Raw genomic sequence first — 16,448 nt, forward strand, 5'->3', positions numbered from 1 at the left:
GACTTCTAATTAGCTGCAGATACAAGCCTAACCTAAATGCTGGTATTCTCAGGCCTCACCAAGTTTATTTTATGGTGCTCCCTTTCCTCACGATAAGATCCTTGCACATAAACATACATATGTTTTTATACAAACACACACATATATATGCATTTAATTGTGGTAAACAAAGGACAGCTGGATCCTCTGCAAACCAATCTAATGTGCCTGAGAAGCACTTGGAACCTGAAAAAGCAAAGGCACACACTTACCTCTGAGAAGAACGTGACTGATGTCATTTGTGTGAAACCACAAATATTTATTTTTAATGAAAAAATACTTAAAGTGTGCCACAGTGTCCATATATTCATTTGAATAGTAGTACAAAGATATGTATTTCTGAGAAAAAGTCTTAAACACTGTAGAAAATAAATGTGGTTCTTAAATTATGTCAAAAGAAACCAGTAAAAAAGTCATGTTTTATACACTGGAATAAAATGAAACGATTAGAGAGAATAATAAATTATAATTACAGTATTTCAAATATTTGCCTCATGCTTTTTTTTTTTTTCCTTCAGCATTAGTTTTCTAAATGTGTCACGTAGAATAGGCCCCCAGAAGCCAGCAGTCAGAATGGGCTTTCAATGTGGATAATTGGATGTGGAGCTGAAAAAAGTCCTGGAAAAATGACACCACCATTGGTTATTCACCAGTACATAAAACATCAGAACATGGCAGTTTTAGGTTTGCATTGAACTATGTATTTTTGTTACTGGAAATTAATTTAGTGGGTTTTATTTTTAAATCAACTAATTTTTGTACAGTTTAACGAACTAAACAGCAATTATGGTCATTAGCAAGGATGTCACCCAAGCACACTGCACGACGTGCTTACGGGATGGACACACTGGATTTGGCTCTTTACACAGCCCACGTTAACAAGAGTTTGGAACCCTTTCAGGTCTGGTCAAGCACTGCAAAATGTTTAAAACTATAAAGTGCTTCGAAATACAAATCATTTTTCCTCTTTAGAAACAGGAAAAAAACCTCCAAACATGCACTTAAACCTGAAACCTCCATGCCTTGGGACGCTGCAGCTCTGCAGTCAAACATCCGTTTTGTGCCACTGGTTTGAAAAGTTCCTTTCCCATCCACGGTCAGAAATTCAAATAGTGTCTAAATTGGATTTGTCAGTCTCCTCCTGGTCTTGTTTGTACATGAAGGTTAGAAGGAACAGAGCAATATCCAGGGATGACCAGTAAGCAGTGTGGGATGTGACTGCGGACCAGTACCTGCTCTCCACGAGACCTTCCCTGAGCTCAAAGTCGATCCTGTGCTCCAGTTCCACTGGAAAATGAACACGAAACAAAAATGGTGTTAGAACTGTAAAAACACCAGCATGTTTTGCCATCAGCTTTGGGTTCTGATTCTACTTGTTGTACAGAAAACAAACTTAATACCTCTGTGTTTACGTTTCACGGGACACTCGACCAAATCAAAGTTTATTAATATACAAATACATTTTAATGCACATGCATTTAGCACAAACCTGACCTAAGAGTGGTGCTTAGCTCAGGAAAACAAAAGCTAAAAGGAAACTAAACCTGTTCTTAGAGGTCCTTTCCAACCTATATGATTCTATGATTCTAAAGCTTGGGAAAAGCTGGCATGTTTTTAAGCAGCTGTTTTCCTTATAGTAACTCTATAAATACATTTATTTATACTTGTTATGATAACTACAGAGAAATATTCAGCAAATGCTGAGGCCCCACTAGGAAACACTGTCTTTCAGAAGGTGGGTGCTCAGAACTTTCTGAAATAAATGGATTTCTTTCATTTTTAGTGTTTATACAAGGAGACTACACCCAATACTACAAGTCCTCTCTGCAAAGTTGTCCCTCCACAGCTCTAGCCCTTTTAATATCCTGATTATTCCAAATATATTTCAGCAGTTATCCTTTTATTTCAATGGCTCTTTGATTAATGCCACATTCAAAGCAATTTTTACTGCATTTTAACTGGACCGATGGTTAATCCATTGTTAAGGCACTTTAGTGGTCAGAAAATCTCTACAAGGAGCAATAGAATAAAAAGGACAAAAAAACCTAAAGGGCTGCTTAGCTACAAAAGCCAGCCCCCCATATTGAGTCAAAAATGCAGCCATTTATCAAAGGCAGTTTGAAAGAATTTTAATTCTTGGCTCCGAGAGCACATAAAGGGAGCATCGCACAAGCACCGGCACAGAACGACACGTCTTCGTGCTCTCCCAGGAGCATCACCCCACTCTGCAGCAAGGAGAGGGATTCAGAGCCTTGGAATACCAGGAGACAACCACAGTCATTTCCAGGAAGATGTGTACATGCAAAAAAACCCCAGTGGCTCTGCAGGAAGGACACCCCGACCGGCTCCGAGAGGCCGTTACGGGACTTGGGCGGCTGCCAAACCCCACCACAAGCCGCCCTCTCAGAAGCAAAGCCCTTGGCTGTGGATTGCATCATTCAGCCTCGCTGGCCTCTGCTCCACGTTCTCCTTCTATGGAGCAGGGATGGCTTTCAGCACAGAGGGATGTGGGATCCATGCAGAAAGCCCTGGACGTGCCAGCCGCCCCCGGAAGGAGCTCGTGGGCAGCTCCGTGACAGTCACTGTCCTGCCCCTCTATTTCCCTCGAGCCTAAAATGAGTTTCTTGTCCTCAAACAGTGACTCAGACAGGTTATCTGTTGTGATGAACAGACAACAATCCATCATGTGAATGCTGTCACAAGATACAACACACTTGTGACTCCTCTGATTGCAAAAACCCCCCCACCCTGCAGCGATGGGGACTTCAGAAATAAAATCAAAAATGAATTCCCTTAAAGGAAGTACCTCTATTTTTAAAAAAACCCCTCAGCTGCTAAAATTGCACTTTATGTTCTGGGTGGTTCAGATCAGGACAAGGGAGGCAACTTCTGTTGCTTCCAGTATGATGTGTCTTAAAATCCAGACTGCTTCAGAATTGGAATTGTGTGGGGAAATAGGAAATGTATGGGGGAGAAAGGGTTTAAACTGACAGAGGGCAGGTTTAGATTAGAGATTAGGGAGAAATCCTTCCCTGTGAGTGTTCAAGGCCAGGTTGGACAGGGCTTGGAGTAACCTGGTCTAATGGAAGGTGTCCCTGCCCACAGCAGGGGTAGAACGAGATGGTCTTTAAGGTCCCTTCCCACCCAAACCATTCTATAAAATTTAAATAAATCCATTTAATCATAAATGGTAAGTGGGATTCCATGTAGCAATTATATTGCTTTTCTATTGGAAGTCTAGGAATTACTGATATGCAGATCCCCTTAGCCCAAACTCCTATAGGCATATGTACATACACGTACATATGGTGTACATGTATGTACACATATAGAGATAAACCTCCTTTGAGAGGACAAAAAGATTAAAGGAAGAACAAAGACTCAGTCGTTGGAGTCTTGAGAAATTCAAAACACAGGAACAGATTCACAGAATCCCAGAATGGTTTGGGTTGGAAGGGACCTTAAAGACCATCTTGTTCCGCCCCCTGCCATGGGCAGGGACACCTTCCACTATCCCAGGTTGCTCCAGGCCCCATCCAACCTGGCCCTGGACACTTCCAGGCCCTGGACACTTCCAGGCCCTGGACACTTCCAGGCCTTGGACACTTCCAGCTGTGGTGCAGCCACAGCTTCTCTGGGCAACCTGTACCAGTCTGTCAGGAGGACTCATCACCCACCTGTGGGTTCGAGGAAGCCCGAGCTGCTGTGGGGTAAAGGTGGTGTCCCAACAGTTGTGGCCTTCTTGTCCTCTCCCTCAGCTCCTTCTTTTCCCGTCTCCATTGTCTGTGGGGTTGTGCTGGATCGGCCAAACCTCGAGAAAAGCATCCCTCCGAGGCCCTTCCCGATGCTCGCAGCTCCTGCATCCGGCAAGGAGGGGGAAAAAAACCCCAAGGAGCATAAATCAAACTGCAAATTAAAGTCAGTGTAGCACCCACTAATTAGAGCTGAGTGACAGGCGACTGAAAACACTCCTCAGTGCTTTCCTAGGGTGGGAACAGCTCATCTGACTGAAGAGTGCGCTGACTGAAGAGTGCACTGTTTATCCCAAGACTAATCTTGTGCACAAGCAAAAGCTGTAATTTGGAAACTGCATTTAGGGGAAAAAAAACACATGAGATTACTTCTGCTGCGAGAAATCTGGTACTTCAAAGGACATGCTGTAATTTCTCTCTCATAAAAAGTCAAAGACAAAATGCTTTATAGCAACGTTGGCTCCTCCTGCACTTAAGAATCCCATCAGGACATTTAAGGCATTCTTCTGGTTAAGGGTCCTTAAGCTGGCATTGCCCTTACAGACACTTAAAAATGTTATATCACCCTTTAAAAGGACTATTTTGGTTGCTCAGGAAGACGAGTGTAAAAGTTAAGAGCAGTCGTGTCGTGTTTTATCCCGACTTTGCTGCCACCTCATGGACAAGACATTAAAGTTACTATAGTAACCCAAAAAAAAAGCCACCCTGCTTTGAAATACCACATATTTCTACTTAAGGACTAGACTGCGTTTATATACTTTACTTATTTGATTGGGAAGATTCCTGGCACTAAGATTCTTCCAAATCCCACACAGAGAGCTAAAGAAAAGCCTTGAGTCAACAAAAACTGCAAGTGCATGCTCAAGTATAAGCTCCAATGAAGGGGGTTTAAGCTCACTTAAACCAGGGCTTATTTTGACTGAGAAAGCCAGAAGGGAACAGACTTTATATTAAAACAGCCTGAATTTCCTATTGTAGAATCATGAGTTAAATATAACTGTAATAGTTTACATGGTGTGATTTTTCTCTTATTCACCAATACCAGAAAACGTAGTCAGAACACAAGCTTTAATTTAACTTTTTTTTTCCATGAAATAGAGTGGAAACTATTAAATCATTGGGATGTTACTTCAATAAGAGAGACAAAAGTAAGGCAACAATAGCATAAACTACATCATCTTCCAGCAAGCCCTGACTCCAGCATATGTAAACTGTTTTCTTCTTTGAAGTAAAACATCAGCTGGGATTAAAACAAAAAAATTAAACAAAATCTCTCTGATTCTGTGAAACAGACAGGAATAGAATCATGGGACCTTAAAGATCACCTAATTCCAGCCCTGTCCTGTGGGCAGGGAAACCTTCCACTAGACCAGGTTGCTCCAAGCCCCATCCAAGCTGGCCTCGAACACTTCCAGGGATCCAGGGGCAGCCACAGTTTCTCTACCCAACCTGTGCCAGGGCCTCACCACCCTCCCAGCCAGGAATTCCTTCCCAATATCCCACTTTACCCTGTGCTCTGGCAATTTGAAGCCATTCCCCCTTATCCTGTCCCTTCAGGTCCTTGTCCCAAGTCCCTCTCCAGCTCTCCTGGAGCCCCTTTAGGCCCTGGAAGGGGCTCTCAGCTCTCCCTGGAGCCTTCTCTCCTCCAGGTGAACCCCCCCAGCCCTCCCAGCCTGTCCCTAGAGCAGAGTTTGTTTATGACCCAGCACCACGGAGCAGTGAAGCTCCACAGGGGGCTCCTGTTCCCGACCCAAAGGGCACAAAGGACCTCACCCAATATACTGGCTTTGCCTATGTTTGTGATGGACTCCCCGTAGTGCCGCCGGACCATCACCGGGGACGTGGTCGGGCTCGGCGCCGCCGAAGCGCTCTCGCTGTCAGGAACTGAGGTAGGTTCTTTTGTGGGGTTGAGGAAACTTGGCTTCATGTGCTCGTAAGGGAGAGGGTTTGCCGTGTTGTACCAGTGGATCTGGACAGGAGAAATGTTGCTGTAGTGCTTCAGAATTAAAGGTTCTAACCTATAGGCCTGCAAGAGGAAATAAAAAAAAACCAACAACAACAAAACAACCTTTGAGTGCCAAGACTGAAAAATAATCACGTTCTTTTCACGTACAGAGCCCTCTCCAACCTCAAATCCAAAATATCTGTAAGAAGCAAAGCCCAGAAGGTGACAGAGTTTTGGTGTTATGGTCTGATTCACTTTTATTTTCACAGGGAAGTTTACTTTCACCTGGAAGATTTATGAATTGCCCAGTTGTTTGTGCGTTCACTTTTGCACATGCAACACCTGTACCTGACTGTTAGCAACACACAAGTTCCTTTCAGATGGATTTTAATATGCACTGCCAGAGCAAACTTTATATAAAGTTAAGCTGATTTTGCACAACACAGAGGGAGGAACTGGCTGTGTAAATGTTTTGTTTGATGACTCTTTGTTGACCCCTGTGCAAATCGTCAATTCTGCTTATTAAAAAAATAATTTTCTATTGATTCATTGTTTTTCTTTGTTTACTTAAGTGTAGAAAAACATTCTGCACTTCTTTATCTTAAAACTAAGTGAAGTTACTATTTGTGGGATCACAGACTGACCATGTTCTACACTACCCAGGAAAATTCTGATTTTGGAGTAGCTGTAGCTGAACACAACCTTGAGATGAGCAAGAACCAGCATGTTTGGAAAGAAGTCTGAATATACTTAAGGTGAAGCACTTTAAATGCAAAAGCATCCCCCAATTGCTATTCTACATCAAATTCCAAATCAGGTTTGCATCAAAGAAGTTGCCAAGGTGATGCAGTTTCATCATCCTGCCTTTTGTAACAGATAATGTAGGCTGTCTATGGAAGAGTGTAAGGACAGGGTAAAGCTACACCAATAATTCTCTTCCAAGTACTATCCCACCTCTAACAAGCTGTTATTCAGGATCATTTGGGAAAAAAACAGTCTTTTTTTTTTTCTGTAGCATCTTGTAAACTGCTTGTGAAGCCTTTTTTAACAGCAGTATTGTCTTTGAACAGATGATATTTAATGGAAAGTTAAACACAAAATCCTCATCTGAAAAGGATTATTTCTTTGCAACAAAAAATAATCAGTGTAATCTCAAATATTGTGCTTATTAATATGAAAAGAGAAGCAAAATATATGATACCTCAGGCAATTATTTGTAGGAATTGTTATTCTACAGTTCCAAAACCCAAGACATTGTACAATACTCATTAACAAATCGTCCTCTGCTGGAACACACTCTGTGTTGATTCACACACTTTGCAGATCACACATTATGAGAGAGCTGATGCTTAAAAACAGTCAAGGTAAAAGCTGCAATTAAGACTCACCACTGGATCTGTTGGGTGAAAAATATTTAATAAGCGATTACAAATTGTCCTGGGTAGAATATGGTCCTGACTCCCACTGTTTCCTGGACGGATGCCACGCAGTGCCAAAAACACTGCTAATGGAGATCCCATACAGAAGAAATTCTCAACCTAAGGAGAGATTTCATCCACGTTAATAAGGATGGAAATGATGCTTTTTAACACAGCGGGATTTGATTTCTCTCACAACTGATTTCTCAGTTTCAGAGAGGGAGTCAGATAATATCAGTCAGTCAAAATGGAGAAGGCCACTGTAACATACAGACATGGAGGTTCAATTTCTCATTTCCTTTGGCTGCATGTTGTGGTGCTACACAGCTGGAAAACCAAAAAGCAAGTCGGATATTTGAACTGAGTTCTACCAACACTGGAAAGGCTGCAGCAAGAAGAGTTTGGATGACACCAAGGAACTATGATGAGTCTGATTTCTCCTGAATCTTCCCAAAGCTAACCACACCTCTTTAATCTTATCCCTAACCCAGGACTCTTATGATTTTTTTTGCTACACACACCTCAAAACACCTGGTGTCCAGTGAACAGAATGGTGCTTGTCACGAGTGCCACCCCATCCCACGCTGGGAACCACAGCCCAGGGACAGCAATGAGGGATCCTCACATCACCCAAAGCTGCTGTGACCTTGCTCTAAGTCCTGCCTCCAACACCAAGAGGCAACTGAGTAAACCTGACCTGACACATCTGCCAGAGGTCACTGAGCCTGCATCAGTGGTAACAACTTTTGGTCACTGCCAACCTGAGGTTGGGATTCAACAGTGACCTAGAGGTGAATGGTTTTGTATCCCATTACCAATCCTCAGACATTGTCTCCTAAAAACATCAAATATACAACTTGGTAGTAAAAAATATTTCCATAAGTCAAAATTACTTTTTAACCTCCTTTTTTTAAAAAAAAAATTAATTTTACCATCATCAGATCTTCACTTTCCCTAGGAGTGCCCAGAGTGCAGGGCACTACAACTGGGCAACTCCTAGTGTGCTGCTACTCAACCAGCAAGAGAAATTGCTGAATTCTTGCTAAATGGGATGCTTGGGATCCCATGTGCCTTCCCTGTATGTCAGCACATGGAGCGAGGGTGTAGGAATAATGGTCCATTTCATCTCTCAGATTCCAGCGCTGCACAAAACATTCCTCCTCCTCTGACTTGGCACTGGTGCCCCAGCTCTGCCTTCCAAAAGAATGCCTAAGTGCCAGCTCAATGGAAAAAGGAAACTCCAGGTGTTCAGCATGGCTATTCAATGTCACCTGCAGCAAAGCACAGCTCTGTCATCTGTGTTGTCACTCGGGTCTAGAGCAAAGCTGTTTTCCTTTCTTCAGCCTTACACAGACTTTACATTCTGGCTGTCTGGACAAAGAGCTGTCTCATCTTCAAATACAATAGAAACAGATATTCCCAGTGCAATGCCTTAAATTGAATAAGTAACCTTTAACCCTGCCCATCTGATATTCCTGTGTCGAGCATCTGAACTGCACAATTATGGTTTTTCTGCTTTAGAAAGAAATCAGACAGTGCCTGCCAGCTTACACTTAGCAGAGGCTCAAAAGAGACTGAGAAAAACCTCAAAAGGTAACTGGTTTCAGTGGTTACACGGTGTGTGGCTTTTTGTTCCACTTCTGTTCCATTGTTTCTATTGATAAACACAAGATCAGCGGTGTCCAGATGCTTTCTTGGAGGGCACCGCTCCTTGCTGTGCTTTCTTACATGCAAAAAGCCTTTCAACCTGGTCCTCCAGCTTACAGAGTCAAAGTACCAGCTGGTGGGCATCTTAGTAGGTGGCACCAGACCAATATTGAAGCAGTAAATGGCAAAAATCAAAAGTCTTCACTGAAAGGGTGGTCAGACATTGGAACAGGCTGCCCAGGGCAGTGGTGGAGTCACCATCCCTGGAGGGACTTAAGAGCTGTGTGGATGTGGCACTTGGGGTCGTGGGTTAGTGGGGAACAGGTCTTTTCCAACCTTAACAACTCTGTTATTCTATGTTTTTAAAAACAAAGTCCTTTAAATTGCAGCCATTAGACTGTCAGTGCTGTTAGAACGTGGCTGAAAATTAGACTGCTGTGTGATGACACCTACTGGGAACAGAAGACTAAAATCTTTATAGAAAGGACTAAAATCTTTATAGCAAACATGTATTAATTTTGATGTTTCTCTAGAAGCAGGAGTGGGGCATTTCACGTCTGTTCCTGTAAATGTTCAGCAACAGAGGAGACATGTTTATGAACATGACCTTTCAGTGCAGTACTTTTCTCCTGGTTATGATTCATAAAGAGAACACTTAATGAATTTATTTGTATTTTAAGCAGAAGCTGAGCCAAATGGTCATCCATTCAACTTAAGACTGCAGTATTTTCTTAATTAAATTGAAAAAAAAAGCTGAATGAGTCAACAGGAGTGAGGCAGCACAGGCCTTTTGTATGTTGGTACGTGGGGGGTGGGGGGGCAAATGAACATGAAGTACAAGCTGGAGCTTCTTCCAGAAGAGTTTCTGTAACCTTGGGTGAATGAGAAGTGCTCAGGAACCCTGAAGCCCTTTGGGCCAGCACACTGCAAGCCCAGATTTAAATGAATTCCCACCTCAGAACTAATGAGCCACTGAGGTACATCCTGCCCTCCTCTTCCTGATGGACTGAAAATCACCCTACAACACTGCTATTTTCATATCCCACAGAGTCATAAAGGATATCACACCATTCCCCATGTTTCCATGTTCTTCAGCCTCTTTAGCTTTTAACTCCAATTCCTCTGACATATCTGGTGAGGAGAAGACTGTCCTTTTAAGATTTACATTTACAATAGGTGTGGGCTTTGCTTTTAACTCACACAGCTCCTATTGGTTTAGCAGATAATCCCATCTGAGGAGAAGGAGAGGAAGAGAGAGGAAAAGAGACAAAGATACCTCACCCTCAAGTTCCCATTCTGGTGGCTTGTCCAGTATAGTACTGGACTCCATATCTTTATGTTTTGTAGGTTTTTCTCCTTTCCAAAGGGTCAGTCAAACACCCAGATAGTTTCCTCTAGTATTAAATACAAAGTAAGCTGCTGTATTTATTCTTGCATTTGTCTTGCCAAAAGCTACCTTTGTGCTCACTCAACATCAAGCAAAGCTTAACTCTTCTTCAAACAGCACCAGTGACTCTGTCTCATCCTGGGAAGCTTAATTTGTTTCACTCCATAAAAGAGCCAGTACAGCTCCACATGCCCATTCCATGGAGTAATAGAGCCTAAGGAGATCAGTGACCAAAGACTCCAGTCTCCTGCGTTGCACAGACCAAATAATTAGTGGATCAAGCATTTTTTGTGGTGAACAGCAGCTCCTGATCAAACCAGAGCTCTGCTCTGCCAGGAAGAGCCAAGGGGAGGTGGTTGGTACCTACGAAGCAGTTTGTTCTCTTTCAACAAGCCAGTCACCCTCTGTAAGCTGGACTGCCTTGCTGATGAGCAATCCTATTGCACTTCCATGGAAAGCCTTTCCCTTTCTGCAGCTCTGTCCCCACCAATGGGAGTCACTTGTGTAAAGCTCCACAGAACAAAACATCCTCCTGGTCAGCAAGGGTAAGAAAAAGGATGTACTGCATTGGAAAAATTACCTGAAAATTATCTATCTGATCTATTTAGATAGATAATGTCCTCTTTTCTTCCCTCTTTCTTTCCCCCTCCTTTCCTGCTTCATCTCAAAAAAGCAACTGTTCAAAAAACCTTCAGTTAAAACACAACTGAGTGAAGATTAATCTTTCACAGAGCTGGGGGAGTATCAGCCTGACTCCAGCTTCCTTGATGGTGGAGATAACAGCCTGACACATGCTTTCAAGCAGTGATGAAAAGGAGAAGGATGTGACAAAATGAATTATAGTTCGTTTCCTCTTTTTTATGGCTCAAGATTGACCTTGGCTTCCAGGAGCCCTTCTGAACTCAGAAGGAAAGAAAAATGGCAAGTTAAGAAACAATAATCTCTTTTATTCTCATCTATCATGTCACATTTTTATGGTTTAATATTTCAGGATTGAGTTGAGCAACTAGAAAGTGTCACACATCCCACCCAGAAACCGGAAAATGCCTTTTCCCAGCGATAAGGAATTCTAGCAATTTGTACAGCTGATTAGCAAGCAATCTGTTTCATGAGACTAGAAGTGTGCTGACTGTCAGACCAGAATAATTTGGAAGGAAAATCCACTGCTGGAGGAAATTCAATCAGATTTGCTCAGAGATGTGACATGTTAGTAGTAGTCCCCAAGGAAAATGGATTATTCAACTTAGTAGAAGTGAATTTGTTTAAGATACATGATTGATGTAATTTCCCAAATGGCTTTTACCTTCCCATAGAGTTGTATGTGTGTGTGTAATACAGTAACAATCTATATACAAGTTTACATATTACATGTATTTATTACCTATATATTTAGATATATGTTTACATATAACTACCCATGAACACATATAACAGAATCATAGAATGGGGGTTGGGTTGGAAGGGACCTTAAAGCCCATCTTGTTCCAACCCCCTGCCATGGGCAGGGACACCTTCCACTAGACCAGGTTGCTCTAAATTTATTAAAAATATGTATTTGTAACAAATATTAAGATATTAATAAAGTACCATGTTTACACACACATACACACACTTCATCCAACACATTCCAATTATTCTACCAAAATCATGCCTAGGGACATGGGGAAAAAAAAAGTAAGCAGAATGACTCATTGCAGTATTTTTGCAGCAAGCAGGACATTCAGGAAAAACCTCTCAGACATACATACCTTAAATTTTAAGACAGGTGGTTTTGCTATGGTGGATGCCTTTAACCCATGTAACCTCTCTTCTATCTCTCTCAACCTAGAAAATAGAGATCTTTCTGAGATCCAATAAAAAATGTAGCTTTAACCTCTCTGATCCAAACAGGTATTCCTGTGGGGTCCAACAGTTTTGTCTGCTGGGAAGAGAGAGTGATGGTGTCAGTATTTCTTGGAGCAGCTCAACTGATTAAGCATCAATGTATGTCAAATCCTGTTCCTCTGAACACAGAAGGAATCAATCGACACGTGACAGCTCCCTTGTTCACCCCCCCAAAGCATCTGCCCACCCTCCTTCCTCAGGAGTAGGTGACTCACCTCCTGTTTCCTTGGTGATTTTGCAGCCAAATCACCTGCTTTACTTTGCTTAAAAAACCCAAACAACACCAAAGCCACGGGAAACTTCATGGCTTGAGCATTATGGAGTTCTGTACTGCAGTGGAACACTGGAGGACTGTGTCCCACCCTTTCAGCTATCATTAAAAATGGTTGTTCATCCGTTTTTCTAGTTATCCCAAATTAAAAAAGTAGCTACAATATAAAGCTCACATATGGATGGGCAAAACTGTCCCCACTCCCAGTGGAATTCCAGAAGTTACAGTCTGTTTTCCATCATTTCAGACTGAACTGAATTAAAATGGCTCAAGAAATAGAGAGCCACTCTTTCTATACAGAAGTGCCAGTGTCAAATGATACTCAGGATTACTGTGGATCCAACCAGAAGCTCTTCAGAGGATGACTAAGGAGCTGGAGCATGAGTGTGAAAACAGTCATTTTCCCCTGATCATAAGCCAGGCATATGCCTGAAGGATCATTTTACCACTGGAACACTTCATTAGGTTTCTTAACTTCCCTTCTCATTAGGTTTCTTAACTTCCCTTCTCTCAGAAATATTAAACTTTATCCAGCCTTGCAGCTGATAGAGACGCCCTGTACCACTCCCTTATAACACACATCCCATCCTGATTGCAAGCACAGCAGGAGATCTGTTGCTGTATTAATGCTTCCAAAGTACCACCAATACTAAGATAGGTTCCAGGAAGGAACCAAAAAACTACAATTGATGATTTATCATGTCCCACTTGAAAGACTGAAGTTCAAGTTACTGTTATTAGATTCTCTATCTAATGGGTGTCTCATAACAACTTGATATCCCCATCCTTGGAAGTGTCCAAGGCCAGGTTGGACAGGGGTTGGAGCAACCTGGTCTAGTGGAAGGTGTCCCTTCCCATGGCAGGGGGTAGAAATGCATATCTTTAAGGTCCCTTCCAATCCCAAACCATTCCATGAGTTTGTGTGGATTCAGAGCTCCTCCAGCAGGGCCTGTCCAGTCCTGTTTTTAGCATCTACCACCCAGCCCCAGCAGAAGAACATCACCCACAAAAGATAACAGCCATGGAGGGTTCTGGAAACACTCCAAGGGCGTTATCTAGGGCTGTGGTTTTCTCCTTTAACAACTGGAAGTGGATGCATTACCGTTGTTTAGTTAGGTAAAGTTCCTCAAGTAAACGCTGCTCCTCGTAGCTCATCCAACGGTCTTCCAGCTCCTCCTCTTCCTTCTGCAGCAACTGTTCATAAAGCCTGACTGGATTCCAGCCAGTCATGATGTCGTAGGTGATGACACAGCCCAGTGAGTGGGACACGATGGAGACTTTCCCTCCTTTCTCCTCAAACTCCGGATTCCGGGAGCAGAAGAGCGTGTACAGCCGGTTCAGCTCCTGCTGCAGCCCCTTCACCAGCTGTTTGAAGAGGGTGAGGAAAGACAGTTAAACATCAACATTTGATTACTCCTGTTGGTGTTCAGGAATGTTCACATCCTACACTGACCCCTTCCTAGGATGAGCACAGAGGTCTGTGCACTTTGGCTGGGAAGATGAGCACAATCTCAAGGCCGGCAGCAACAGCTTGGCTGATTGTCACTGACTCCAGTGGTTCATCTCCCCCCTCCAGAGCCAGCACCAACCACCACACAGGACATGTGGTGACCCCAGAACTGCTACACCACACAGCCCAAGGCACTGAATTGAACTAAACACTTCAATAAATGACAGTTGTGCTTTAAGTACTTCACAGCATCCTCTGAGGTGAACAAAGGGACATGGTTTTCACCAGCACAGCAGTGACTTTTAACACAGTGGTATTTCCCTTCTGGCTTGATTCTCCCTCATTTTCTCCACTTTTTCACAGCTCTGAACATTTCTCCTGTGTCAGAGGTTCAGCTCCTTTTTTAACTTAAGGAGGATGGAAGGGGCCTGAGCTACACATGACCTGGAATCAACTCATACCTCTGGCACAATCCTGGCATTACCCTAAACAAGTCAGACCCACTTCCTCCATTTATCAAAGTGAGCAACAGCATTCCTACCTCATTGCAGGGCACAGGGAAGAGAAATCCATGAAAATGGAAGTGCTCAGATATTACAGTGAGAGCCTGAATGGGTTCTGGGAAAAAAAATCCTCTAATTGCTTTTGGATCTTGAAGTCATCAAGCCTTTCATTCCCCTGCCTGGCTGCCAGGAGATGGAGTTTTGTGTCCTCCTTCCCCTCCTACACCTGCACTTACTGCAAATTCTTCCAGAGGAATCTGAAGGAAAGGATGCTGCTAAAGAATAAAAAGCCTCATCTCAGGTAAAAGGATAATACAGGAAGAGAAAAAGCAAAAATGAGACAAGGCAGAGACAGAATTTGAACCCTTTATACAAACAGTGCCAAGAAAAATACTCTTCTAGTTGCAGGGTTTCTAGGAGAGTTTTTTTTGAAGAGGGGAAAAAAAGGAATGCAACATGGTTTTTAAACATCACAGACTAATCCATAGTACTACAGCAGTAAATATATATTGGTCCTATGAATCTCTGAGAAGCTTATCTGCTCAGAATCCTACGCTATAGGATAAAGAGGTTCAGATTCACACAAGTATTTTAGAGAGAAATGTTGAAAGACAGGAGACTTGGGAACTGGCCAATGCAAAAAAAAAAAAATGCAGCTTTGCCTGTGAAACTCAGCATGGAAACCAAGCAATGCTTCCAGGCTATGGCACAGAGGAGGACAAACAAGAAATTGCAAATCATTCCCTTGTTAGCAACGGGAAATTAAAGCTATAGAACATGTAATTTCAACATGATTTTTCAAGAGCCTGAGTCATTACTGAATATAAATATGAATAGCACCAGGACTGTCAGTGTTTGATACACATTTTACTGAGTGAGGATCCACACAACAAACCTGATGCCTGAAGTGCTGTGAAATGATTAACAAAGCCTTGCAACAGCTTGGAGAAATGAGTATCAGAACACCTATTTTCAAGTATTTTTGACTGTAGTGCTGCCTCTTCTTGCATTTGGGTCTATACAGACTGTGGGCACCACTTTCACACATGAATAAACAGAGCTTTCAGCAAGAGTTGGAGCTGAAAATATCAATCAGGACTAGCTTTGGCTGGCTGATAGTTTCTCAGTTTAAAAAGGTTTTGATTAAAACCCAGAAGAAAATAGCAGGAATCAGTTGAAATCAAAGTGGTTTGGGATTCCTGCCAGGAGCTCTGTGAAATGAGGGAGCACTGATATAGAATCATAGAATGGTTTGGGTTGGAAGGGACCTTATAGACCATCTTGTTCCAATCCCCTGCCATGGGCAGGGACACCTTCCACTAGACCAGGTTGCTCCAAGCCCCTCCAGCCTGGCCTTTAACACTTACAGGGATGCAGCAGCAGCCACAGCTTCTCTGGGCAACCTGTGCCAGGGCCTCACCACCCTCACACCCAACAATGTCTTCCCAATATCCCTCTGGCAGTGGGAAAACATTCCCCTTGTCCTGTCACTCCAGCCCCTTTAGGGCTCTCAGGTCTCCCTGGAGCCTTCTCTCCTCCAGGTGAACACCCTCACCTCTCCCAGCCTGGCTCCAGAGCAGAGGGGCTCCAGCCCTTGGAGCATCTCTGTGGCCTCCTCTGGACTTGCTGCAGCAGCTCCACGTTCTCCTCACATTGGAAACCACAGAGTTGGACACAGAACTCCAGCACTTTCCATGGGTGGCTGCTGGGATACCTTCCAAAGTACCCAACATCCATCATCCTGCCACCAGGGACCTCAACAGCAACTTGCTCAACAGCCCTGTACTCTACTCTCCTGTAGCCCATTCCTGCACAGCCTGTTTCCCTGGAAAAGGAGACAACTTCCAGGAAGAATCATATTGTGTCATCTCCCCCCCCCAGGAACAGAGTGGGTAAAAAATCTTCTGACACTATGGCATTTCCATTATTAACCCCTTTTTTTGTTGCAATCTGGAGGCATAAAACAGAATATTCTTGGAAAATCCTGGTTGCACACTGAGTCCAACCCTGTTTTTCACTGTCCTGCTCCTTAAATATATGCTGTTACTGGGAAGATAGGCAAAACCATGGACATCAACTAAGAAACTGTGCATGGGTTTCCAAATAGCTGCATACTTGGAAGTCTGCAAAGCAGAGTCCAAGCACTGGATTC

At 43.1% G+C, this 16,448-nt stretch overlaps 1 protein-coding gene across 1 annotated transcript in view; it reads right to left on the reverse strand.

The window, feature by feature from the left end:
* Window positions 1-277: 277 nt before the first annotated feature.
* DDHD1 (DDHD domain containing 1) overlaps window positions 278-16,448 on the reverse strand; it is a 50,224-nt gene continuing 34,053 nt past the window's right edge. The window contains 6 exon segments of the mRNA XM_029963646.1: window positions 278-1,326; window positions 3,717-3,896; window positions 5,565-5,817; window positions 7,125-7,274; window positions 11,937-12,012; window positions 13,446-13,708. Of these exon segments, the coding sequence (XP_029819506.1) occupies window positions 1,145-1,326; window positions 3,717-3,896; window positions 5,565-5,817; window positions 7,125-7,274; window positions 11,937-12,012; window positions 13,446-13,708 (1,104 nt within the window). The 3' untranslated portion in view covers window positions 278-1,144.

This window comes from Manacus vitellinus, unplaced genomic scaffold (assembly GCF_001715985.3).
Source record: "Manacus vitellinus isolate BGI_N305 unplaced genomic scaffold, ASM171598v3 scaffold_103_pilon, whole genome shotgun sequence".
Classification (NCBI taxonomy): domain Eukaryota; kingdom Metazoa; phylum Chordata; class Aves; order Passeriformes; family Pipridae; genus Manacus; species Manacus vitellinus.